Genomic DNA, 23970 nt, shown 5'->3' with positions numbered 1-23970 from the left:
GCTATCTGCAGCAGCAAACTCTAGGGACACTTGTTCCACGAAAAGTTTCAACACCAAGATTTTTCCCCCGGAAGGATTAATATCCAGAATGTTCTTGGGGGAACAGTTTCTACCTCTTTGAAAGTACCAACTTAAAACAATGTTTTTTTTCAAGTTATAAAGCTGAACAGCAAGTTTTCTTAACACTTTAATTTTAAGCAGTTTTGTAGGGAGGAAGTGGCTTCCTTGGCTGTGGGAAGCAGGTCAAGAGAAGAAGCCAAACTAAAAGGATAGTTCACCGATAATTGGACAAATCAGGAGTCATAGTCAGATAATGGGGAGAAACATTGTTTCTGTTCTTTTCTGAAATCCAACCAGCACCGCTGCAGCCCAGCACCTGCCACCACTGTCCAAGGGCACTGTGGGCCCAAGGTTGTTTCTGGGCTTTTTTAACAGCAGAAAAGGGCATGAATTCAGAGATTTCTCCGGGTAAGAAGTCGAGGGAGGGAAACAGGCACTTGCAGGAGCCACCCCCGTGGTCCCTCTCTCCCCTGTGCCCCAGGGAGGCTCTGGGGCCTGTCACAGGCAGGGAGCACCCGGGGCAGCAGAGTGGCGCAGCGGGAGCGTGCTGGGCCCATAACCCAGAGGTCGATGGATCGAAACCATCCTCTGCTATGAGCTTGTTTTTCCCTGGACTGTGAATCCAGTGATCCAGGTTCAGATCTCTGTGGGGCCTGGGCGCCTATTTTGTCCCCTCCACAGGGGTGCTTAAGGCTAAGGGGTTCAGAGAGGGAAGCTGGGAGTGTGTGTCTCTTTGGTGTGACAGTTAGGGCTCTGGATTCTGAATCCACTGATCTGAGTTCAAGCCCCAGTAGCACCTGCTCTGCCAGTGGCTGTCCTGCCATCCTGTGTGTCCTTCTTAGTAGACACAGGACATAGCCTGGCACAGGGCTGCAGGAGACTGAGACCCCAGTCCCTGGGGCCTGGTCACCACTGCCTCCCGTCCCTCCAGAGGAAGCCACCTTAGGAATTTCCTGATCTTTTTTTTTTCCTCTCTTGCCAAATGCAAGGGAAACTTAAAAGCCTACTTTATTTTATAAAGCAATTTTTTAAACTAGTTAAAAAAATTTTGAGAGGTACTGGGGATTGAATCCAGGATCTTGTGCCACGGAGCTGTACCCTCCCCCTTCTTTGTTCTTTCTAATGTTCCTTTTTCCCCTCTCTAGCTTACCTTTTAAAAAAGGGATCCAAGGGGCTCACGCTGTTTTGTTCTGAGCTTTCCCATGATGCACCTTGTAACCTCTGGAATCCCAGGTCAGGACAATGACTTAGCTTCTCCACTGGTGAGTTTCGGTGCAGACTGTTCACTCTTCATGGAAATGCAGGAAAGAGTGCCTTTCACGTACGGCCCACTGGGCACCAGTGTGGCCACTGTCGTAGGAAAGGCTCTTGAGAAGAGACACTGCCCTCAGGTGCACCTGCTGTCACTGACACCAGTTCCTCCTAAGCCATCTGCCCACCCACGCGGTCACGAGGATGTGCTTACGTGTGCGCACGTGTACGTATACAGTTGTCTGTATATGCTTGCACCGTGTGTGTGTGTATGCGTGTGCCTGTGCATACAAGTCTGTACATGGTCTGTACGAACGTGTACGTGTACATACACACAGCACAGCTACACTTCTGCATGTGTGTACACATGTGTATGCACGTGTGCATGTGTGACTTGATTTCCATGTAAAAGTCAGACTTCTGTCTGGCGCCGGCTTTCCGGTCTCCGAACATAGGGCGTCGCCTTACTCAGGAAGCACAGGGGCCAGTCTCTGTCCAGAAATGACACCGGCCCGTCTCCCTGAACATCAGAGCCGAGGGGCATTTGCTTCAGACAAGTGCTGTGCTTCCTGGTCCGAGCGGGACAAAGCCTGTGTGGAGGGGGGTGGCGTGTCAGCACTGGTGCTGGGCCCCCGCGCTGAGGAAGCCCAGGTCTGGTGGTCGCCTAATGCATCTGACCCTGACTGTGTCTCCTCACTGCAGGGGCGTGTCCAGAAGCTCCTGCGCTCAGCGCTGAGGCCACACGACACTTTATGTCAGTCGTGTAACAGCCTACAGCAGGTACTGCCCTGGCTCCACACTCGAGGTCAGCGTCAGTCCGACAGTGGGGGCAGTGGCTGGACTCCAGTCCTGGTTCCAGCAAAGCTGAGGAGGAAGGACCAACGTCTTACACTCGCTGGAACTGGCCCAAGCTCACAGGCCCGGTGGAAACGGAATTGGGAAATCTGGGCCGATGTGGTCCAGAGCACGGGCACTGGAGAACGCTCACCAAGATGACCAGAACACGCACACACCTCTGGTCCCTGTTCACGGTCCACAGGAGGTGTCAGGAGCACCAGAACTCAGACAACAGCGTCCCTGCAGAGCGGCTGCCGCATGTGACATGAACCTGGATCTATCCTGTCCCCTCCTCACGCTGGGATGGCGCCTTCACTGGCAGACACTCCCCAGGGCGCACCACCCCCAGACCATGGGGCCGTCCGTCACTCTGCCCGACTCAGGTGACGAGGGAAACAAATTCTCCTTCCACTTTCCTCTCACGTAGCCGCAACCCAAGGTGAGCTGGGCCACGGATCAGACACCGCACGTGACCACACCCAGCCCCTCAGCCTGGGCCCTGGCCTCTGGATGCTGCAAGAGGCGGCTTTTCAAGCAAGAGCCGCCCTCCCCAACTCCTGGCACCGGGGCCCGAGGAAGGGCTCGGGAAGGACGCTTTCCTGCTCTGAGATCAGGGCGGGGGAGCCCGGCTGGGAACACACTCTCCACCCCAGGCACCCTTCAACTGTTTATTCCACAGTCAGTTGCTGTAGAGACAGCAACCAACTGTATATAGGTTGAAAGCAAAAAATATACAACTTCACACAACATATCCAGCTGTCAACACAGAGCCACACAGGCATGACGCAGCAGAGTAAGACGAAGGGGTCTGACACGTGGGGGCCTTACAGCACTCAGGGACCCGAGGACGCCAGCACTCGTGTCAACAGAACCCAGGTGCTTTGAAAAACCAACTCTAGGCCTATTCACAGACGTCCTTCCTTTCACGGGATGAGCCCTGACATGGAGTTTCACGATTCTGTCGTTTTCGGCTGTTTGCTAGCCCGTTCTGTCTGGCTGTGGGTCAGCGGCTTTCTCTCTTCCATCTTTTAAGGCGAGCTCCCTTGAGCAGCATGAGCCGGGGGAGAGTCTTGTCAGGAGCACACGGAGAGCGTCCCTGAGCCCAGCAGACATGCCAGGCCCGGGTGGGAGGGAAGATGTCGGGGAGGAGCTGGAAGGGAGGCCGGACCATTGGGCAGCTGCCTCTCCCACATTCAGGGTCAAAGGGCTATCACCTGCTTGACCCACCCCTGGGAGGGACCCAGGAGGCCGACCGCACAGCCTGGCCCAAGCAGGAAGATCCATCTCTGTCTGTCCGTAACACTCGTCGCCTTGCCCAGGCCTCCCCTGCCAAGGTGAGTTCACTGAAAGACTAAACGTGAAAGTTGGGGCATAAGTTGCCAGAGCACACAGGGCCCCTCAGCCGGTCTGGCTACTGGAGCAGGAGGGACGCGGCCCCCTGCAGCTGGTACTTCTCAAGAAAAGCTGGAAATCCCAATTTGTATATGGGCCCTGATTCCAAAACGATGCGATTTATTCGCATTCTGGCAAAAACAGTCAGGAGTAACAGAAGGTCAAAGCGTGAGCCCACTGGCCGACCACGACCCGTGGCCCCTGCCGCCCGCCCCTTCCACGCCAGACCGCAGGGCCTGTGACTCAGAACTGCTGGGGTCTCAGCTCTTCACGGGACACTTTTTGGATTTTATTAAGCCTAAAAACAGGCGTCTGTCTCCATTTTTGCTCTTTGGGATTTTCTCAGTCTAACAATAAAAGAATACTCAAACTGGAGCAACCCTCCTCTCAGGGTAAGACACCCTGATCTCACACACGTGACGAGGCCAGCACCACGTGGAGCCGAGGGAAGGGCGGCGACAGGTGGGGACAGAGGAGTCGGAAGAACCAAAGTCGTGAGAGAAGAGCTGAGCTGTTCCTTTTTTGAGTGTCTCTGACACCCACACCGGCGACCCCTGTCCTCCAGCAGCGGACAGGCCACCTCCCGCCTCCCCCATCTTCACCACTTGATGTCTCGGCTGTTAGTAGGGTGGCCCGGGCCTGGGTGTGCGGTGTGCAGGGCTTCCTGGACGCGGGGGGAGTCGGCGCCGTCCAGCCATTCCTGGTACAGCTCCTGCACATGGGCGCTCGTCTCAGGGGGCCGCACGGGGACGTCCGCGTAGATGCCCTTCATCCTCTGCAGCAGGGCCTTGTCCGCGCGCCCCTCCTCCGTCTGCGCCTGGCCTCTGCCACTGAGGCACCCTGAAACACACGGGAGCTTGCTCTTTCCCCGCTTCCATCTCAAAGGGAAGACGACTCTGGACCGAGGAAGGGCGTCGGCGTACACCTCATGGCTGGAGGCCCAACCCAGGCCCCTGCCCACTCCCGTGGAACTCCTCACAGACGCTCTCACCACACACTAAAATAACACGCCGGCCTCTGAGAGCTGGCTGGCTATGTATGCAAATCTGGATTTGCAGTTTCTCTTAAAATGTATCAAAACCAGAAGAGCACAGAAATTATTAACGAACAGCTAAATCACTGGGGTCAGCCTAATGCCTGAGTGTGCAGGTTTGCATCTGGGCTGCGCCGGGGAGGGGAGGGGATGGGACGGGTCCCCGGCCCAGACACCCAGACACTGCGGCCTGAACAAGGAACACGCCTCCTACACCCTGCTGCCACTTTTCTCCAACGCCCTAGATGACTGTCACGATTTACAGGACAGAAGCTCATTTAAAACAACCTGCAGCGAATTTCCACCCGGGCCAGGCCTCCCTCCACTTACCCGTTGGCAGCACCTAACAGCTGCCCTGTGGGTCTCACGTCTCTGCTCCCCAGGCCCTGCTCCCCGGCCACTGCTCTAGCTCAGGGCATAGGTGAGCACACCCAGCCTCCACCCTGACTGGCACGCAGGTGTGGGAGGCCCCGTCTGGACCCCAAAGCTCATAGCTCACCTGCTACCCCCTCGTCCACACCTCCTGTCCAGTCCTTGTGTGGGCCACAGGACCTGCCCTCCACGCCTTGGCCCCTGGACAAGGTCTCCGAGGATGCCCGTGCCCCCAGCCAGTGCCCCAGTCTCTGCCTGCCCTCAGTCACCCCCCGCCGGGGGCCGCCTTTCCTCAAACTCATCTTGCGCCTGGATCCTCCCTTTACTCCCCAAATTCCACCTGGTACCTCGTGGGCTGCCCACCCAGGATGGCCCGGATGCCCTGGCTCCCCTCTCCGAGTCAGATGGGCCACAGGGTCAAGTCCTCCCAGGGGCCCCTGCCCCTCCTGGTCCTCCATCACTCGGGGACAGAACCAGGCTGGAAGCGTGGGGCCACTCAAGCTGCTGGGGAGCCTCGGCTCCCACGGGCCGCAACGCCACCGGTCAGGGGCCCTCCATACAAGCTGCCACACCAGCCGGCTCTCATCTGGTGCCACCTAGACAGCGACTCTTCCCTGGGACCATGTCCCCAAGAGGGTTTGCAAGGCAACACCTGCCTGCCTGCTCCCTCCTCCGTGTGGGTGTTAGGGGAGGAGACAGGCCACAACCACCAGGGAAGCGTCCAGGCTCCTGCAAGGCCGGCGGGCTGAGTGACGTGGCGGGTGGTGGCGGGGCCGGCCCCCAAAGTCTTACCCCCGGCACAGGCGAGGACCTCCACACAGTGATACGGGAATTTGCCCTTCTTCAGCTTCAAGACCACATTCTGGATGTTCCGAAAGCCGTACGCAGCAGCAAAACGCAGCAGAACCTCCCCGCTCTTCTCGAGGGTGACCTCCTGGAAGTCTCTGTTCCTAAGAAGGCGACAAGGCGGACTGTGATCTGGACCCCCTGTGTCTGTGGCTTGAGGATGTTTTGCAGTCCATGTCCGGCCTATCAGCAAACTTTAAGTCTGTGAATGATGTGAGAAAGGCCTCTCTACCTCTACTGCTGTAAACCCCACAGACGGCGTCCCCCAGCCCGAGGGCACGTGCAGCTGGCTTTGGCCAGTCTATCCCGGTGGGCAGCGCCAACCACACAGGCAGGCGGGGCACCCCAGCCCTACGCACCTCAAGGAGCGGTAGGTAAGCTCCCCCACGTCCTCGTTGAACAGCTCCTTGGCCGCGTGTCTGAAGATGTGCCCCAGGTGCGCGTCAGGGCTGGCTCCGTCGTGGCGCCTCACCTGCCCCTCCACGTCTCCAAACCTCACCAGGAGGGCAGCAAGAGTTAAATCAGACCCCCTGGCTTACCATCCAAGGCCATGAAACCCTTTACAGATATTTATACTTTGGGCAAGAACCTCCTATGTACTGAGTTTCACTGGCCAACACAGTGCCGCCCGCAGCCTGGTCCGAGCCTGCAGGCAGCACACCCAGTGCTGCCCACCTGGCTCCGCGCCTTCGGCTGTGCGTGCTTCACAACACTTGAAAGGGCCCGCCACCTGCGTCCGGCCAGACGAGGCGTCTGGGTCATCCTGGGCCCGGCTCTGGGCACAGGCACCCCAGCTGCTTGCAGCCTGCGGACCTCAGATGCCTTCCACACAAGGGCCACACGTGGTCCTGATGTCACCACGGGGGGGGACCTGCCGTGCAGCCCATGTGCTCTGAGCCCTGGGACACAAGGTGCTGCAGGGACGCTGTCAAGGCAGAAACCCAGCCTGCTGCTCTCAGTGCACAGGGACCTGAAGGAGTCACTCTGTGTCCAGAAGGCCCTTCATCCCCCACAGGTCCTGATACGACGCCAGGAACACGTGAAGTTCAGAAAAGAGGGTGCTGGTGTGCAAACGTGTGGCCCCTATGTCAGACCACGGGAGCCACGGGGCCCCCGACACCCAGTGAATGGTGTCCACGCCAGGGCGCTGCCCACGCTCAGTTCAGAGCTGAGGGTCATGGGGGAGCAACGGAGGAAGGGGGGCCCTCAGGGGCTGCCCCACACCCAGGCCTCAGTGCTGCATGTGGCCTCATCGTAAAGTGGGGAGGCCCTGGCAGAGGTCACAAGGTCACACAGGAGGAACCCCCCAAGGTGCCCCTCCCCGCAAAGCCACTTACAGAGTGTCCAGGGCAGCGTCTCTCACAGAGAGGCCATTTTGCTCCATCATCTGAGCGACTTCACCTACAAAGAAGAGGACACGGCCCGCACCGCTCAGGAGCCTTTTCCCTGAGGGGACTGTTGGTTAAGGCGACTCTGGATACTGTCCTGTCACAGGCAGCAGGTGCAAAGTAGCACCAGTGAAATGTCAGGAAAGAGACTGATTTCTCTTTGCGCCCCTGCAACGGGGGCTTCTGCAAACAATCTCCCCGTGGCTTTGTTTCCTGAGCTAAAAGCTTTTGTGTGTGACCCCTCGTGTGGACAGGACGATAGCTGCCTGCCGTGAGACCAGTGGTGACTCAGGACCACTTTCAGGCCTCTCTTTGCATCGAGGGCTCCTGAGAAAACAAAACCCTGAGAGAAAGAGTGAATCCTGAATCGACTGCTGTGACATCAGGTGTGAGAAGACTGAAGGTCACGAGCAGAGCCCAGTGCGTGCAGAGAAAGGACACCTGTGTTTCCCGAGACAACCCATCACAGCTGAGGCGAGATGGGCCGAGGCGGCGGCCCTCCCCACCCGCTCACCCGTCGCTGTCCACAGGAACCTGTGCAGTGGAGACCCTTCCACAGCCAGGGGACTTGCAGAGGGTCACTGCCCTCAAAGTGGCCCGAGAGCCAGCCCTCCGCCTCCACACCATGGGGGCTTGTTTTCAAGCTGTTCAAAGTACCCCCACCCAGGCCAGCAAAGTCTTAAGTTACCCCCTCTCGACTGACTGGCTCTGGAGGATTCTGGGGAATCACTCCTGCCCAACGCCGAGAGGTGCGCGGGTTCTCTGGGCAAGTCCAAGAGCAAGGCCCCTGCGGGGAAGCCACGAACAATGTCCCTGGGGCACTCTGTGTGCTCCTATCTGGGCGACCCTGCCCTCACCTGAGGTCAGCACGCAGTCAGCACCCCGAGACCCACGTGAGGCTGTGAGCACATCTTCCTGCAGGGCCTCCAGCTTCCTGTCGTAGCACGGAGCCACGATGACGTGGAAGATCTTGTCTGGGGACAGGTTCTGCGGAGAGAGCCGGGGAGCGGCGGCGAGGCAGCTGAATGCACTGGGTTAGCAGACAGCCCTGGCAGCCTGAGGACTCAGGAAGGAGCCAGGAGCTGGCCCGCTTCCCCTGAACCTACACGTGGGGACCAAACACGGTAATGAGAAGCCACTGCTGGACTCAATGTGAACGCTCGGCCACAGATCTTCCTTCTTTCCAGACACTTCCCAGGCGACTGGGCCGCCCCCTGCATGCTCGTGGCTGAACTGGAATCGGTGGCAAGGCCATGGTGCCACGTGCCCTTCTGGGGAAGCCCAAGTGGAAAGGCCTCACTCCTGGCAGAGCCTGAGCAGGAAACTGGCCCTTGTCACAGCTCTGGGGAAGCACGTTCCCCCAGCAGGCCCGGCAGCACTGAGGGCCGAGAAACACCTGGTTCCCCCAGACGTCAGGGGCACGCAAGCACAGGCAGAACGTCCCATGGGTCACTTTCCTGTCCCCAGTGGAACACATGCCGACATCATGTTTGTAATTTCTGACTGTGTTGACTTTACGAACAAACTGGTGAGAAAGAAAAGCCCCCACGGCTAAGCTAATAGTCCGCCCGAAGTGTGTGTAGCTGTTTAAGCCGGTTTCAGGCGTTTGAATGACCTGGACCTTTGCTGTCTTCCCTGGTCCCCCAGCGCCTGACCACCTGACAGAGGACAACGTGGGCACCCCAGCAGCTGGGAAGCAGGTCACGGGGCGGGGGCCACGTTGTGGGTGGCACTGGCGGCAGGGGCTCCAGCAGGACCCAGGCCTGGATACTGCCTGAGTCCTGGAGGCAGACCCGGATCACATGCTGGGGGCCAGAGTCAGACCACAGAGGGCAAGGGACCGCTGAAGAGGGGGTGCCACACCCAGGGTGTTGAGGGCCCTGGAACGGAGAATGGCAGGGCCAGGCGGGCCGGGACCCCTTCCTGCATGAGGACAGAGAGGCTCACGAGGAGGCCGCCCACGTGCCGAGGCTCCCGAGGTCTGCGGGAAAGGCCAGGCTTCCATCAGGGTGAGCTCAGGGCCTGTCCCCACACTCGGGGCACCTCCCCCAGCCCCGCGGCTCGTGCACCTGCTCATGGGGGCCCTCTGGGAAGGGGCTGGCTTACCTGCCTCCTGGCAAAGTAGTCCTTCACCAGAGACCCCATGATCTGCTGGGGAGACTTGGCAGTGCAGAGGTGAGGGGTGACGGGGTGGCCCAGCACCCGCTCAGCGTATCGGACCCAGCCTGGGGAGGGAAGGGCCCGTCAGCTCCTCACGACTGCTCCACTCAGGGTGAAGCCAGGATACCCTTTCCCTCGGCCTCCTCTGGGGTGCGTCACAGACTCCCCACCGAGCCACCTCTCCTCACGGCTCAGCCACGGGAACCCCCGGAGCCTTTGCTGCTTGACTGGAAGGTGCCCCAGCCCAGAGAGGACAGTGCAGCAGGATGGAAGGAGCTGGGGCAGCAGGTCCTCCAAAGGGAGGGGAGCAAGCCTGGAGGAGCAGCTGCGAGGCAGCTCCTGGGCCGCATGGCCCCAGCTGCACCGCACTGGCTGCAAAGCTCTCACAGCCGGGACGGCTGGCCGCGGGGCAGCTTCACTCTCCTGCTGGAGGCGAGCAGCCCGACAACTGCCCCCTTTCAGGACAACGAGCTACAAGAAGTCCACACCCCAGAGAGACACTCCGTGAACAGCACCATCCACGATGCACCCGTGACAGGCCCAAGATGTGTTCTAAGCGCTTCCCCCAAGTCGCTGACTGGGGGCACCGCTGCTGGCCTAGTTTCCAGGTCTGGACACAGGTCAGAGGGGTCAGCGGACCACATGGCCAGCAGCTCATCGTGCAGGAGCTGGGCTGGTCTTGCTCCTCCCACTGGGCACGGCCAGGCGAGGAGGGTGTCTGGTGACACTACTGGCCCCACGGACAGGCGAGTACACTGCAGCATCAGGAGGGTGAGTGGGCGACGGAAGCCTGGTGATGAGCTGCCCACCAGACCCCCGGGCAGCCAACTCCCCAGGCCCGCACTGCGGGGGAGGGGCAGCAGGCAGCAGCCTGAAGATCCCATCTGAGCAAACGGACACCATGGCCGTCATCTGCTTGCAGGCCCAGCACCCTCAGGAAATGCCCATGGTGACCTGCCAAAGCCCGAGGAGAGCCGCTGCTGGAGTGTTCGGGCCCAAAGCTGCTCCTACCGCGGGTGTGGCTGTGTAAGGCCCCCGCCCACCCTCGGCTCAGCTCCAGAGCCATTGGCAGACTCGCCCTCAGGCCCACCCAGCTCTGTGCTGTGACGGTCCTCCAGGCGGCTGGGGTGGAAGAGGCCCAGCAGGGACATGGGGGGACAGGGTCACAGGTCCACAGCACTGGGCACCCGAGGCTAGACAGGCCAGCACTCTCCCCAGGACACCTGCTCAGAATCTGCTACAGGCGCTAACCTGGGGCCTTAGCTTCGGGGGAGTGCATCCTACCCTCAGACCACCCGCCCTTCTCAGGGGCCTCTCTGAAGACACAGAGGGTGGCGCACTCAGAGACGCTCTGCCGGGCTGAAGACATGACTCCTGCACCTCAGCTCGACGAGCACGCCGTGGGTCCCACACAGTCCAAGGCCCAAGGGTGCCTCTGGGGCCGAGTGTTCAAGCCCTCAGCCCTTTAGGTAGAGGTGCAAAGGTGGGTACTGGGGGGCAGGGCCCAGGCGGTCTGTGGGCAGTGAGGGCCACCCAGACGCCCCCGCCCTGGCCTGGACGCACCGCCCTCCAATCAGTCCGAGGAAGCAGCACTGGATGGAGGGGCCCTGCGAGGGGACACCACGCCACCCAAAGCCGGATTCTGTATGCCAGGTTGAACCATCGATCTTGGTGTTGCTTCTGCTCCCCCAGGTTGTCATAGGGAAGCAAAGTGCTGACGCCAAATTGTAGAAGAGGTTAGTGTTGAACCAGATCTCACCTCATCTCCCTGAATGTGAAACGCAGAGCGAACTGAACAAGTTATAGTTTCCACCGACTTAGGTATAAAGAGCCTCAGGAGGAAAATGCATCATTATCTTGGAAGGACACTCCAGAAGCTCCAAACCCACAAGGAAACAGCCCTGAACAGCTTGAAGGGACCACGGATGCAGCAATGCCAGGCCGGGGGAGGGGAGCGCCGGGCTGCGGCCCAGGACGACTGCGTGAGGAGGCGGGCCCTGTACGGACTGCGCTGCATTTGCTCCGGGCACAGGGCTCATGGGTCCCCGCAAGCATCAACCACTGCTTGTCGCCCACCCCAAGCAGCGTCAGCTCCGGCCGGCAGTGGAGGCTTCCGTCCTGCGCCCCACCCGAGAAATCCAGCGCCAGCTGCTGTCTGGTGTCAGGAGAGCACAGGCATACTCCTGTGATGGGAATGCGGGCAGGAAGTCTGGACACGACATCCCAGGGCCGACCCTCACTGGGAGCGTCCATCTGGGAGTCACCTTTCCAGGAGGACAAGCCACACACCGGAAACAGATGCTGAGCACCTCCGCCTGCCCACAGGCCACTGAACAGCACAGCCCAGTTAATGAATCAACCCATAGCCCTCTTGGACAGATGGCGAATTTCCTCTCCATGGTTTTATAAGTGGGTGAAAAGTATTTCCAAATTCTAAGCAACCACAGCACCAACATTCCATCTTATTAAATCATAACCCTAATGATTGATGGGTGACACGTAAAATGCTAGAGAAATCTGGAACTGTGGTGGGAGGAAGAGACCAGGAACATCACAGAACAACAGAACCCAGGAGCTCACGCAGCCTGGACAGCAGCTTTCCCCACACCCCCACGGCCCCGACTGCGCCAGTAGTGACTTCCCCGAGCGTCACCAGTGCAATTCCTTCCTCCCTTCGGCTTCGTCTGTAAACATGTTCTTATTCCAAAACTTCTATTTTTCCAGAATTAAAAAAAAGCTGTGATAAAATTTCCCTGCACCTCAGGTACCAGACTCCATGAAATCAAACTAAGTAGAGACGGGTTGAGATGTGCGCCGGGGCAGATCCAGTATCGACATAAAGAAACACTTTTGCTGTAGAATTTCTACTTCAGTGGGCAGAGGGTGTGGGAGTGCTTGCCACATCACCCATGATTATGTGGACATCTGGAATGTTTCTGAAATATTTAATACTTCAAAGAGTAAATAGATTTATTTCCCTTAATACGTAACACGTTTGTCTCAACTTCAGAAATATGGACAGACGAAGACAAGAAATTAACACTCAGCTGTCAGGCCTCCCCACCAAACCACCCGGAATCAACAAACATGCTGGGTGACATGAAACTGCTCCAGGCCCAAGCTCCCTGCCGCCCCCGGACCACTGGGCGGCACCCCGTGGCCGTGCTCACCAGGACAGGCGGACGTCAGCATGGGCAGCGTTGGCTCCTCCTCGCTGTGCCGGCGGAACCGGCGCACAAACTCCTTCTGGCTCTCCAGGACGCTGAAGTCTGCGGCGATCGTGGTGTCAAAGACGAAGCGTACCCCTGTGGGGAGAGAGGCACGCTCAGCTCCACGTCCCAGGATGCAGGCTCCGCCCTTGGGCTCAGCCTCCCAGGGCCGACCTGGGGGGGCAGACGCTCCCTGCCCACCCAGGACCGCGCCGGTCACTCCAGCCGCAGCATGCTCACCCTCCACAACACAACACACCCGTTCCCTCCTGCTTCCTCTCTCTCCACACCTGCACCAACACAAATGCCTCACGCCGCTCCAGGTGCAAGTGAACGGGGCACTCACTCCCCCGCACAAGCAGTATTGTCTTCCAGCTCGCTGGCTGAGTTAGCTGCAGCCTGTAAGGGTCTTTGGGATCCGCAAAGCAAGTAAAAGGAGTAAACTGCTGAGCACACCTTTACAACGGTCTTCATTTTCACGTTGATTTTTAACTAGCTACCTTTTTCTTAGCAAGTTTCTAAACTGAAGTATAGCTGATACACAGTATTACACATGACAAGCACACGATACAGCGATTCACAACTTTGAAGCTTATGCCCCGTCCACAGAAGCGACAAACCCTGGCTCGGTTCCCCACGCGGTGCGCACATCCTTGCAGCTCAGTCCGCACACGGCAGTTCGCACCTCTGACCCCTCCACCCCCTCGCCCCCGCCAGAGAACTGCTAGTCTGTTCTCTGTGTTTTCTTTTCTGTTATGTTCACTAGCTTGTTGTTTTTCAGCCTCCACATGTGATACCACACAGCAGGTGTGTTTCTCTGTGTGACTCACTTCACTTGGCTAACACCCTCCAAGTCCACCCATGCTGCTGCAAGAGTTTTCTTAATACTGGAAAACGAGCCTAAGACAAAAGTGTGCACTTTCAATAACTGCAATAAAATAAATCAAACAAGTAACTTTAATATCTGCAGCCAGTCTAAACCTTAAAAACAGCCAATTGTCCTTAAAAAAAATACTGTAAATACTGTCATCTGAGATAGTTACATTAAAAAATCAGCTTCACTGTAGGTGTGTTTCCTTTATTAATACTAAGATATAATACCTGATTATTTACTTAAAAAATAACTCCCTCCTAAGATAGAGCCTGTCACTACGAGAAGATACAGCACCTAATGACCTGGGTCTTCGGTAAAGCTAAGGTAAGCTTGGGTTTTTTAAGATTAAAAGCGTTAAGGAGTGACACCAGGAGACCACGCTGTGGCCTAAGTTTTGGTTGTGGCACACTGTGCACAGAGCAGCAAGGCAGGCGGGCTGGCCCAGGACGTTGAGCCATTTTATTATATTAGTAACGCCCAACACGTTTACGTCTTTAAAAACCCACTGAGGCATCGAATCGTAAAGACTGTTATTCGGCAAATGGCTCAAGTTCTCCTCCTCTGAGCCCACAGCTCTTGGGGCAGGAGAGGCTGGGAAAGGAGGGGCCAGGGCTCTGCAGGCTCTCAGGGTAGGGGGAATGGCGGGGTTCTCGTCTAGGAGCATCTTACTGCCCTTTGACTCAGTATGAGTCCAGAATTCACTCACATTTGAGTCTTTGTGCCCTGAATGATGATCTTTCTCATTCCTCACACCAAGGACACAGCCCACCCCTTCTGCTCTGCTTGAGAGCTTCCAAAGCATCGCAGGTGGTATTCTCCACCAAACATACCCTGTGGCCTCCAAGAGCTGGGCAGTCGAGGTTGCTAGGCAAGTGTGGGTCCCGCGGGGGTCCCACATGGCCCCAGCGAGCTGTCCTAAAATGGTCACTTGCCATTCCCGGGCGGCCAACTTCGGCCGGAACACAACACCCACCTGCATGGCAACGCGGTGAGGGACACCTGCCTACCCTGGGGCAGGGCAGGGTCCTCTTACGTTCCACAAGACTCTCACGGGAGTTCTTATCTACCCTGTGCCCTTGAAAATTGAACTCCAGAGGTAAAAAGAGCAGTTGTAAACTCAAGTTGTATCAAATTCATTTGCTATAAATAATACGAAAAGGCACCTCACCAAGACTTTTGAGAAAGCCACAGAGTCTTCTGGATGCATCAGTCACATTGAGGCTGAATTTAGCAGCAAAATAAGGCAGAGACTGAGGACACACCGACACTGCCACCACCTTGTGCTTTGAGGTATCACACTTCTAGGAGGAATAGAGAAGAAGGTCACACACGTGGTAATTACACGGGGAGAGAAAATGAGACACTTTGGTGAAAAGCCTAGAACAGGTTGTAATAAATGTCCTATGGAGAGACTAATAAAATAGACAGGACACTCGCAAGCATAATAACTAAGGAAAAAGGAGAAAAAAAATAGAATTAAAAGATGAGACATCCCGTGGGGAGGGCACAGTTCAGTAGCAGAGTGTGTTCTTAGCACTCATGAGGCCTTGGGTTCAGTCGCCAGTACCTCCGTTAGATAAATAAATGAATTACCCCCCTCAACAAAAGGACTTAAAAAAAAGGGAGGGACATCCCAAGAGATTCTGTCAATCTTAAAATCAATGCTATATCATAAATACACACATTAGTATCACATACAAATGCAAACACCTGGAGAAAATGGGTAAGTTTAAATGAAAAACAAGCTATGTACAATACTGGCCCGTAAATAACTGAAGTGACCCATTACAGTGAGAACGCTGGGCTCTGTCTCCAGGAGGCTCAAGCCCAGGTCAAAATCAGTGGCAAATTTTTAAGCAGTGGCTACTTCTCATCTTCTGTACATTGTTCTAACGAATACAATACAAACAAGCGTGAAACCACACCACCAACACCCTGAAACTAAAACCAGATGCTTCTAGCTCACGAAGTCCCTGAAGAGTATGAGGGAAGTGAGCGCAGAGAACTCTGACTCGGCGTGGGGCGGAAGCAGACGGGCTAGCCTGGAGGGGAGGGAAGGCGCAAGGCTGTCCCGGCAGAGGTTGTGCAGGTCAGACTGCTGGCAAGTTAGGGCAAGTGGGAACCGGACAGCAGTGCTCAGAGGCACCGTCCACTGCGGTCTACCTGTGCACAGCCCCACCCCCAGCTCAGGTGTGACGGCCTGACCTGACATGGGAAAATGAGACAACGCTGAGGCTGCCTGTCCCTCTGGATGGGGTCCCCTGTCACGTGACACCCGGGAAGCCCGACAACGCCATCGGGGCGCCAACCTGGCACACGCTGACCTCTGGCACCCTCACAAGCTCCTGGGATGCCTGAGCCAGCCAGATGCACTGGCTCCCATCCGCAGTGGGTGCCAACAGCACCCGGACGCAGATCCAGAAGCGGGACGAGGGCTGCAAGTTCCAGGTGCTGACGGGGGGAGGGGGCAGAGGGTGGGCGCCCCGACTTCACTTCCTGTCCCCCGTCCCGGGGTTTCGTGGGCTCGCTCCTCACTAATTCTCACTCAAATGTCACCTGCTGTGAGAGAGCCAGGAACCAGGAGGGGTCAGCCTGAGCCCAGAACGGAACAGATGCTGCTGTTTCCTGATGAGAGCTCCGAGTGACTGACTCACCCAACCCCAGAACCTACCCCTCAAGCTTTCAGTTTCATGAAATAACTATTTTCTTTTTATGCTAGTTAGGGTTGGGTACCCATTCTCCACAGCAAAAATGCTGACTGATATGGGTATCTGCCAAAAGTTTCTGCAAACGTCTATTTAACAGGAACATTTGACCAGCATTTCTGCTTAAGTATGAAACAAGACATAGCACTATTCTGATCGCTGCTGTTATTTGAGGTTGATTTAAAGGTCCTAAACACCACCATCAGAAAAAGAAAATGCATCCAAGTTGGAAGAGATAAAATCTGTTATCTGCAATCAAGCCACCAAGAAAGCCACAAGGGCTGCACCGGTCACCGCACCCCCAGTCAGGAGCACACACGCAGCCTGGGCGAGAGTGTAGGCAAACCGTGATGAGCTTTTCAGCCCTGTCTGCCTTTCGCTTCCCTACTTCCCTTTCCCACGTCTTCCGATCAAGAAAGCCATTCCTGGAATACGAGTGACAGCAGGTCTGCGGGGACGTGCTGAGGGACACAGCCCTGCCCCAGACTGAAGAGCTCCTGGAACAGAACATGTCCCTGAGGACGGCGTGGGGGTCCTCCACTTTCCCAGCCAGGTGGCCCAGTGGGCGGTGCCCACCACAGCGGTGGTCAGTCAGGGAGTGTGACTCTGCAGACTGTCTGCTATGGCAAGGGACACAGGGTCAGGGCCCAGACATGTGCCCCGAGTCCCAGCAGAGGCTTCCTGCCCCACCTTGACCTTCACCCGCCTCCTGCCCGGGGGCTGTACCTTATTAAGGTTCAGGACTCGGAGGAAGTCCTTGGCGTTCTGCTGGGAAACCTGGACTCCTTCCTCTGCAGTCACACAGCTGTCACAGGCCAGGCAGTCACTCAAAAATATCTTGGCGTCAGCCAATTTATGGAATTCTCCCTTCTGTGAAACAGAGATAGTGTTCGGCCTGATTCTTCAACAAAAATTCTGCCATGTGTGCTTCTTTAGGGAATGGAACAGAATAAGCACGATACAAGAAACTGGTGAAGACCCGAGATGACCCGGGCCTGGCGTACAGCTCCAGGTGCTGTGGCTGCGATGGTACCAGGGTCCACAGGGAGTGGTGGGGCAGGAGCAGGCCAACACCGTCAAACTGGCCACTGGCCTTCCTGCCCCCACACCCCTCCTCCTCAGGGGCTCTGCCCCAGACTGCTCTGCCCACCCTGAGGCTCAGAAGTGGAGCAGCTCACGCTGATCATGGGCATCGGCCTCCTCACGCCGTCCAGGTCCAAGCTGTGCTGTTCAAACCTGATCTCACTACAAGTGAGCCTGCTCACCTGGACGCAGGTCTCCTAACTGTACCCATGCCCACTCGTTCTCCGCAGCCCCGCCCCGAGGCAGAGGTCCCCCGGACACAAGCTGCCCTCCTCTGCTGGAGGCCCTCATCCCCGTCACTCCCCCAAGCTCTCACTTCTATCCACACCTTCCTGCACCTGGTGAGCTTTCACCCCATCCCGACGCCCACCCCTCAGTTCTCACCACCCTTCAAGGCCCACTCCAGCAGCTCCTTCCTGCCCTGCTCACCAGAGGGTGTCCACCCACCGTGCTGGTGGGGCACCCACTCAGGCCCTGTTCACACGTTATCTCCCGGCCACCACAGCCCTGGAGAGAGGTAACCCGACTCTTCAAGTCCCTGATAAGGAAACTGGGGCTCCTAGGGTTAGATGTCTGTTCAGGGTGATGTAGCTAGAGGGCAGGCGTGGGAGGCTCTCTGCTCCAGACTGCAGGGCCCCAGATGCTCCCTGCCTCTCTGCTGCCTCAGTGCCCTGGGCGCTGCTCACTGAGCCATAGCCTCCACGCCTCAGGGTGGTGCTGGTGCACCAAGGGGGCAGGTCAGCGCCGGGCCAACTCAGCGTCGTGTTAGGACTACTCTCCCACGGTGCCAATGCTCCAGTCCTCCACTGGGGACCAGTGCTTTCTGAGGGAATATGCGACCTTAACCTCCACATCCTTCTCTCTGTAAAATGGGGGCTTAAAATGCTCATCCTGAGCAAGAAATGAGAGCACATGTACAAACCACTGTCTCCAGCACCGAGCTCAGGGTGTGTATCCAGTAAACGTAAACCATCACCATCAGCTAAGAACTTTAGCACTAAGAACTGGGAGAAAAAACCACTAGAAAAATAAACTTACAGAACTGTAAGATTTGAATTACTTTATAAATTGTCTTCCTGAAACCCTATCTTACAGAATGGAACTTTCCATTATTAAAAAACCTGCAGGTTTACCTATCACAGCCCTACTCCTAACGAACGGCCAAGCACGACACTGTTCTCTGCTCCTAACGCAGTGCGTCTTGGCTTGGTGCACTCTTACCTTGAAGACCGTGTGCCTCCAACTCACCAACCCCACACGTCTGGCCCTGGCAGGGGCTTTTAGCCCCTCATTTCTTGCTTTCTTAGAGCAATGAGACACGTGGTGATAAGGACCCCTGAGAGAAGAACAGCAGCAGCAGCTATTTCCCCCACAGCTGACAAAGAACGGACACATCTACTTGCCTCTCCATCCTCCTGGGCTGGACTTGATACATCGAGTGATGCATTCTCTTGGTCATCAGTTTTTGTTTTTTTACTACATTCCTTAAAAAGGCAAAAGGACACGTGAAAGAACAATTTTTAATCTCCCAATTAAAGAAATTCATGTATTTGTTGATCAATTAATCTCACACCTAGAAATCTTTTCTACAGAAATAAGAGCAATTGGACTTGTGGACACACAAACACACCCACACCCACCCTGACATCTGCATCGTTTGCAGGAACTGAAAACTAGAAGGAAGGTGGTCTCTCACGACAGGTGACTTAGCGCCTGACTACCTGGACACCTGGACAGGCAGAACTAGGAGCGTATGTAATGGTCTGAAAACGCACCTTTGGTATAAGGTTAACTGAACGTGCAAGTGATGCAGTAGTATTTACGACACGATCCCATTTTGAAAAACAAACATAAGCCCCTGTGCCTGCGCGGTACAGTTAAGTAGGTTATCGGAGCCTAGAGACAAGCGTGGAGGTCACAGTCACCTGGTGGCAGGAGGCCCAGCCCACGTTTCCTTCCTGCGCTTCTGTACTGGTCCGTTACTATAAGCATGTAAGTTTTTAGATAAGATAAACCACCCCCAGAAACATTTTTGACGCCGTAGCGATCATTCACACCAAGAATGGTGTTTGCCCGAGTGCCCTGAGCGGTGGCAGCGGTTGGCTGCTTTTTCTGGGGGTTTCCAGCCTCGAAGGTACTTGGAAAGGACAGACAAGCGCGCGGAAAACCAGAAAGAGCGAGCGCGCGCCGTCGTCACGCCGCCCCCGGGGGCGGGAACCCGACGCGCCGGCGGCTCCCCCACAGCCGCCGCCGCCCCAGAGAGGCCGCGAGCCGCTGGCGGGAGACCGTGCGGAGGCAGAGGCGCTCGGAGCTGCCGGGCTCCCGACGTCCTGAGGCCCCGGGCTTCGCGAGCGCAGTCCCCTCCAGCCCCCTACCGCGGCCCCCGACCGCCGGCGCCCGACCCCGACCCCGGCCCCGAGCGCGCGCAGCCCACCTTCCGCGTGCAGTGCTCACACTTCATCTGGAGCCGGGCGGGCGAGTCCGGGCGCGCAGCCGGTGGAGAGCACTGAGAGATCTGGTCACTGCCGCCTGCTACCCGCCGCCCTTTGTTGTTGTCGCCTCGGCGCGGCCCCACCCCCAGCGGCTCCGCTCGGCCAATGAGAGCTCGGAGAACGGGCGCCCCACAACCCAAAACCAATCGGAGCGCGCGGAGGACGGTGCGGCTCCACGCTACGGGGCCCTGCCTAGGCCAATGAGAGCGCGGGAAAGGGGCGTGTCCGCCGTCGGAACCAATAGGAGCGCGCGGGGGCGGAGCCAGTCCCGCCCCGTCGGGAGCCCGCGGAGGCCCAGACATTTTCTCGCGTGGGTTTCGGCGGCCTACTGGCTCAGGGCTAGCAGACTGACGGTCGTAAGGGTGGGTCGGGGTCCTTCCCGGGCTCTCGGGCCAGTCAGCTGGACGCCGGACGCGCGCCTTCCTACCGGTTCGGGCCGGCGGAGATGTCGCCTCCCTACCCGCCGCCATAGCTGGCCCGAGGCGCGTCACGTAGGCCGGGGTGGCGGCAGTGCGCACGCGCTGCGGGCCCGGGAGCACGTGGCGCCGTCGGGGGCGCGAGGCGCTGTACCTGCGTCCGCCCTCCGCCTCCCGGCAAAGCCGTAGGGACGCGGGGCTAGCGGAGGTGTTGAGCTCCGTCCGCTGTGCACGTTCAGTACAGCCCGCTGGGAATGAGGGACACACCTGGGAGGGTTCGGGGGACTGCGGAAAAGCGTGCGCGTGTCTGTCAAACACCAGCAGTTCTCAGAAATCTCGAGAACCTTCTCCCTCCTCACCCCGGGGTCATAGAGCTCAGCAAAACATTTAAGGCTATTCCAGGTCCCAGAACCTGACTAGGATCTTAAGTATTTATCCATTAAAACTTATGTTTGTTTATAGTTTTTGGTTCGTACTTCTTTTTACAAACGCATGTTAAATGCAGGTCCTAACTGACTTTCAGATTAATCGTCTGCATTACTGAAATCCCTGTCAGCACGTCTCAAAAAACATCTTCAATTATTAGCATGAATAAAAGGATACTTTTAGGTTGTCATTTGTATATATTTTGTTAATATTTTAAAAACATAATCACAATACTGTGTGAAAAAAGTAAATTACAATTAATTTCATCAAACATGTAATGTCAAGGTTTCCCAGTCGTTTCATCGTTTTTTTAGTTTCAATCAGGATCTAAATAAGCTTCAGTGTTTTATTAATCTATATTTCAATTGGTTTGTGTGTTTAAGTCTCTCTTAAAATTCTTTTTCTTGTAGTTTCTGAAAAAAACAAAAAACCCTAAGACTCACTTGAAAGTTATAAACATAGTATAGGGAGTTCCCAGTCTTAAGGGTTTTTTGTGGAGCCATTTGGTTTGTCTTTTAAATCTGTGGTTTCCATCCACCTCTCTCTCTCTCTCCTTGCGTACTATCGTAAAGAAATCAGGTTGTTTGCCCATAAGGTTTTCAGCAATTGCTGACTGCATCCTTGTGGAGTTCTTTAGCGCCCCCTTGTTCTGAATTTCCAATAAAGGGTAGTTAGAACATTCTAGTGGCTTGATCACAGTTAGGTGAAAATTTTTTGTCTATACTACTTCATAGATGGGTTGTGAAATTCCATCAGGAGGTTTTAATGTCCGTCCTTTTTGTGATGTTAATTAGCAGCCTAGATCTATTCATTCATTAGGGTCATGTTTTAATCTTATCATTTCTTCTTCATTTATTATCAGGAATACTTCCATAATGAGAAAGTCTTTTTACCTACTATTTGGTTATTCTGTTGTAAATCTCATGAAGAGAGACAGGAAAAATGCTTGATTCTTTCCCTTTATTAACCACTCAAAAAATCAGAGTTTGTTTCTCAGCTCCCTCCGAAAATGATCAAAGAATTTTAGAAATATCATTATGAATTACAGATTTAAACACATGATTTTTAACTCATTCGAATTATGGTTCTTATTGACACTCAAATCTTTTCTTTTCAATGAAAATCTCTACAGTTAAGCTCCTAAATTCTTCTGATGAGACACTAATAGTCTCTTTGCTTTTTAACACATTTCCTTGTACATGTCTTACTTCAGCTCTGACTGCAGTCTCACTGGCAGCTCTCTGCTACAAAACCTACAAAACCGCTTAACGGGTTTAGGGGGAAGGTGGTGGATGCTGGGTGCGGCTGGCCAGTGTGTACTGTAACAGCTGGACACTGGAGAAACTGATGCACTGCAGGAGCCTGTGTATCCAGCACATCAGAACCAGAACCAGAGCCAGGAAGAGAAACTCTTCCTCCTGGAGTGTGTTTCCGGTACCCTATATGGACAAAGCTTAACATCACACCAGAGCGCACAGAAAAAATAAGGGACTCGGATGCATTTTCATAGAGCAGGCAATGAAGTTTGAATTTAGAGCAGAGATATAATACACTGAGACTTGGCACAACATAGATTTAATTCACTACGTCTCTTATGTTAGGCTGTTGTATTTATTTCCAACCTTTTGCTATTACCAATATTCAGCAGGATTTTAAGCATATCAGACATCATTTGTTCACTTTTTTAATATACACATTTTTATTGAAGTACAGTCATTTTACAATGTTGTCTCAATTTCTGGTGTACAGCACAGTGATTCAGTCATACATGAACATACATATATTCGTTTTCATATTCTTTTTCAACATAAGTTACTACAAATCAAATATTGTTCCCTGTGCTCTACAGCATGAACTTGTTCACTCTTTTAACGTTAGTAGAATGCCAATGTAGGCTTCATTTTTAAATGGTTTGTAGTCTAGTAGGGAAGGTGAAGTTATGCAAAAAACTGTAATGCAAAGTAGAATTTTCTGGGTATCAACTCAGTTCTACCTAAATTCTAAGGAATAAGATCACTTCCACCTTCATCAAGCAGGAGGGACTTAAAGGAGGTGCTAACAGTTCAAAGGGACCTTTAAGATGGTGTGGGATCTTGACAGGAGAAAGCACTTCAAGAAGATGGAATGTGAGCTGAGGCATCACCAGGTCAGGAACCTGCCATGTTCAGGCAGAACCTACTTCTGTTGCAGCTTACAGCAGAGGTTGTCAAAGTGTGATTCCCAGACCAGCAGCATCAGCACATCTGCATTTTCGGGTCCTGCCCGCTGCTGGGAACAGGCCCAACAGTCTGTGTTTCCGCAAGCCCGCCAGGTGATTCTGGTGCATGCTCAGGTTTGGGAACCACTAGTGGAGAGTATCTGAAGAACATGGGCAAAGTAGAAAAGTTGTCTCCAAGTTTTTGATTCTGTGCCTAAATGGTAAACTTCTAAGGTTATGCATACTGAAGAATGTATGTTTCTTTATAAGGTAACATTATGCACTGTGTATCAATCTTACGCAAACTATAAAACAAAAATAGATACAAAATGATAAAATAAGTATGAATGCAACTCTATTACGTTCTTCCAGCACTCCACAGACCATCCTGACCATCCCACTTTGGAGACCACTGCAATAGGCAGTGGCTGGGAGATGGAGGTTCTCCTGCTGGGAAACAGAAAGGCAAGTTAGGGTCCTGCTCTGGGCCTTATCTGGGGGCCGTGGGGGTAGGCAGAGAGTGGGAGGCTTCTTCAGCATCTACTGCAAGGTTTTCCTGCAGAAAATTTGTCTCTCCCACTACAACCCCCTTCCCAGACACTGGGGCAAGTTTCTGAGCAACAGAAGACCTGCCATCACAAACAAGTGGACGTTTAGTTTTCCCAGCGACAGTGAGTTTTTTTGGGGGTCAAGTATCTCTGCTTCCCCCTAGCCTCCTCCACGGTGCCTTGCAGAACTGTTCAGATTGTTTTTTTTTTTCCGTGTTGACATTTTTACTGGGTTTGTATTTTGAATCTGTAGATCAAGTTGGGAAAATTTACATTTTTACAGTAATTTTCCAATCCATGGACAACTATCTTATATCTACTTTAGTGTTCCACAGTAAAGTTTTTAAAGAATCTACCATAAAGTTCACACATGTCTGTTGTTAGGTTAGCTAAGTATAGGACGTTTTCCCACTGTTCTCAACGGCTTTTTCGAGGTATAACTCACCTACCTCCGCGGACACCACGCGGCCGCCACTGGCACTGACCTGCCCTCCGACCGCCGCTGCGCCCTCTGCCGCTCGCAGGCGCCTCTGCGGGGGAACCTTTGCTCGTCTTCCCAGCTTCAGGGCTAACGACAGACCCGGAAGTTCAGCTGTCCCATCTGCCCCCGCGGGTCCGGAAGTCAGCGCCGTGCCGGTTCCTCCCCGGAAGTCAACTGTGCCGTCCGCCCCGGCGGGTCCG

General features: G+C 55.0%; 1 protein-coding gene, 1 long non-coding RNA gene and 1 other non-coding gene across 4 annotated transcripts; 1 reads left to right on the top strand and 2 right to left on the bottom strand.

Moving 5' to 3' along the window:
* Positions 1–582: 582 nt before the first annotated feature.
* TRNAM-CAU (transfer RNA methionine (anticodon CAU)) lies at positions 583–654 on the top strand. The gene has a single exon. It is a non-coding gene; the product is annotated as a tRNA-Met (tRNA).
* A 3153-nt stretch (positions 655–3807) lies between these two features.
* NARF (nuclear prelamin A recognition factor) lies at positions 3808–20380 on the bottom strand. 2 transcript variants are annotated; one of them, XM_072939939.1, is made up of 11 exons: positions 19645–20380; positions 18614–18694; positions 16854–16997; positions 14591–14720; positions 12510–12644; positions 9286–9404; positions 8037–8166; positions 7129–7192; positions 6151–6285; positions 5738–5895; positions 3808–4380 (listed from the first exon to the last, which is right to left on the bottom strand). In XM_072939939.1, the coding sequence occupies exons 1-11, from the start codon at positions 20170–20172 to the stop codon at positions 4139–4141; spliced, it is 1866 nt and encodes a 621-aa protein (XP_072796040.1). In that variant the 5' UTR covers positions 20173–20380; the 3' UTR covers positions 3808–4138. The 2 variants fall into 2 exon arrangements, with proteins under 2 accessions (XP_072796040.1, XP_031531767.2); XM_031675907.2 differs by having other exon boundaries at positions 14591–14723; positions 19645–20193.
* Positions 20381–22219: 1839 nt separating this feature from the next.
* LOC140686230 (uncharacterized) lies at positions 22220–23970 on the bottom strand. Its single transcript, XR_012059909.1, has 2 exons — positions 23735–23970; positions 22220–23191 (listed from the first exon to the last, which is right to left on the bottom strand). It is a non-coding gene; the product is annotated as an uncharacterized lncRNA (long non-coding RNA).

The sequence above is a fragment of the Vicugna pacos genome, chromosome 16 (assembly GCF_048564905.1).
Source record: "Vicugna pacos chromosome 16, VicPac4, whole genome shotgun sequence".
In the NCBI taxonomy this organism is placed as follows: Eukaryota; Metazoa; Chordata; class Mammalia; order Artiodactyla; family Camelidae; genus Vicugna; species Vicugna pacos.
Note: the sequence above shows the minus strand (reverse complement) of the source record. Positions and strands in the feature narration are given on the sequence as shown.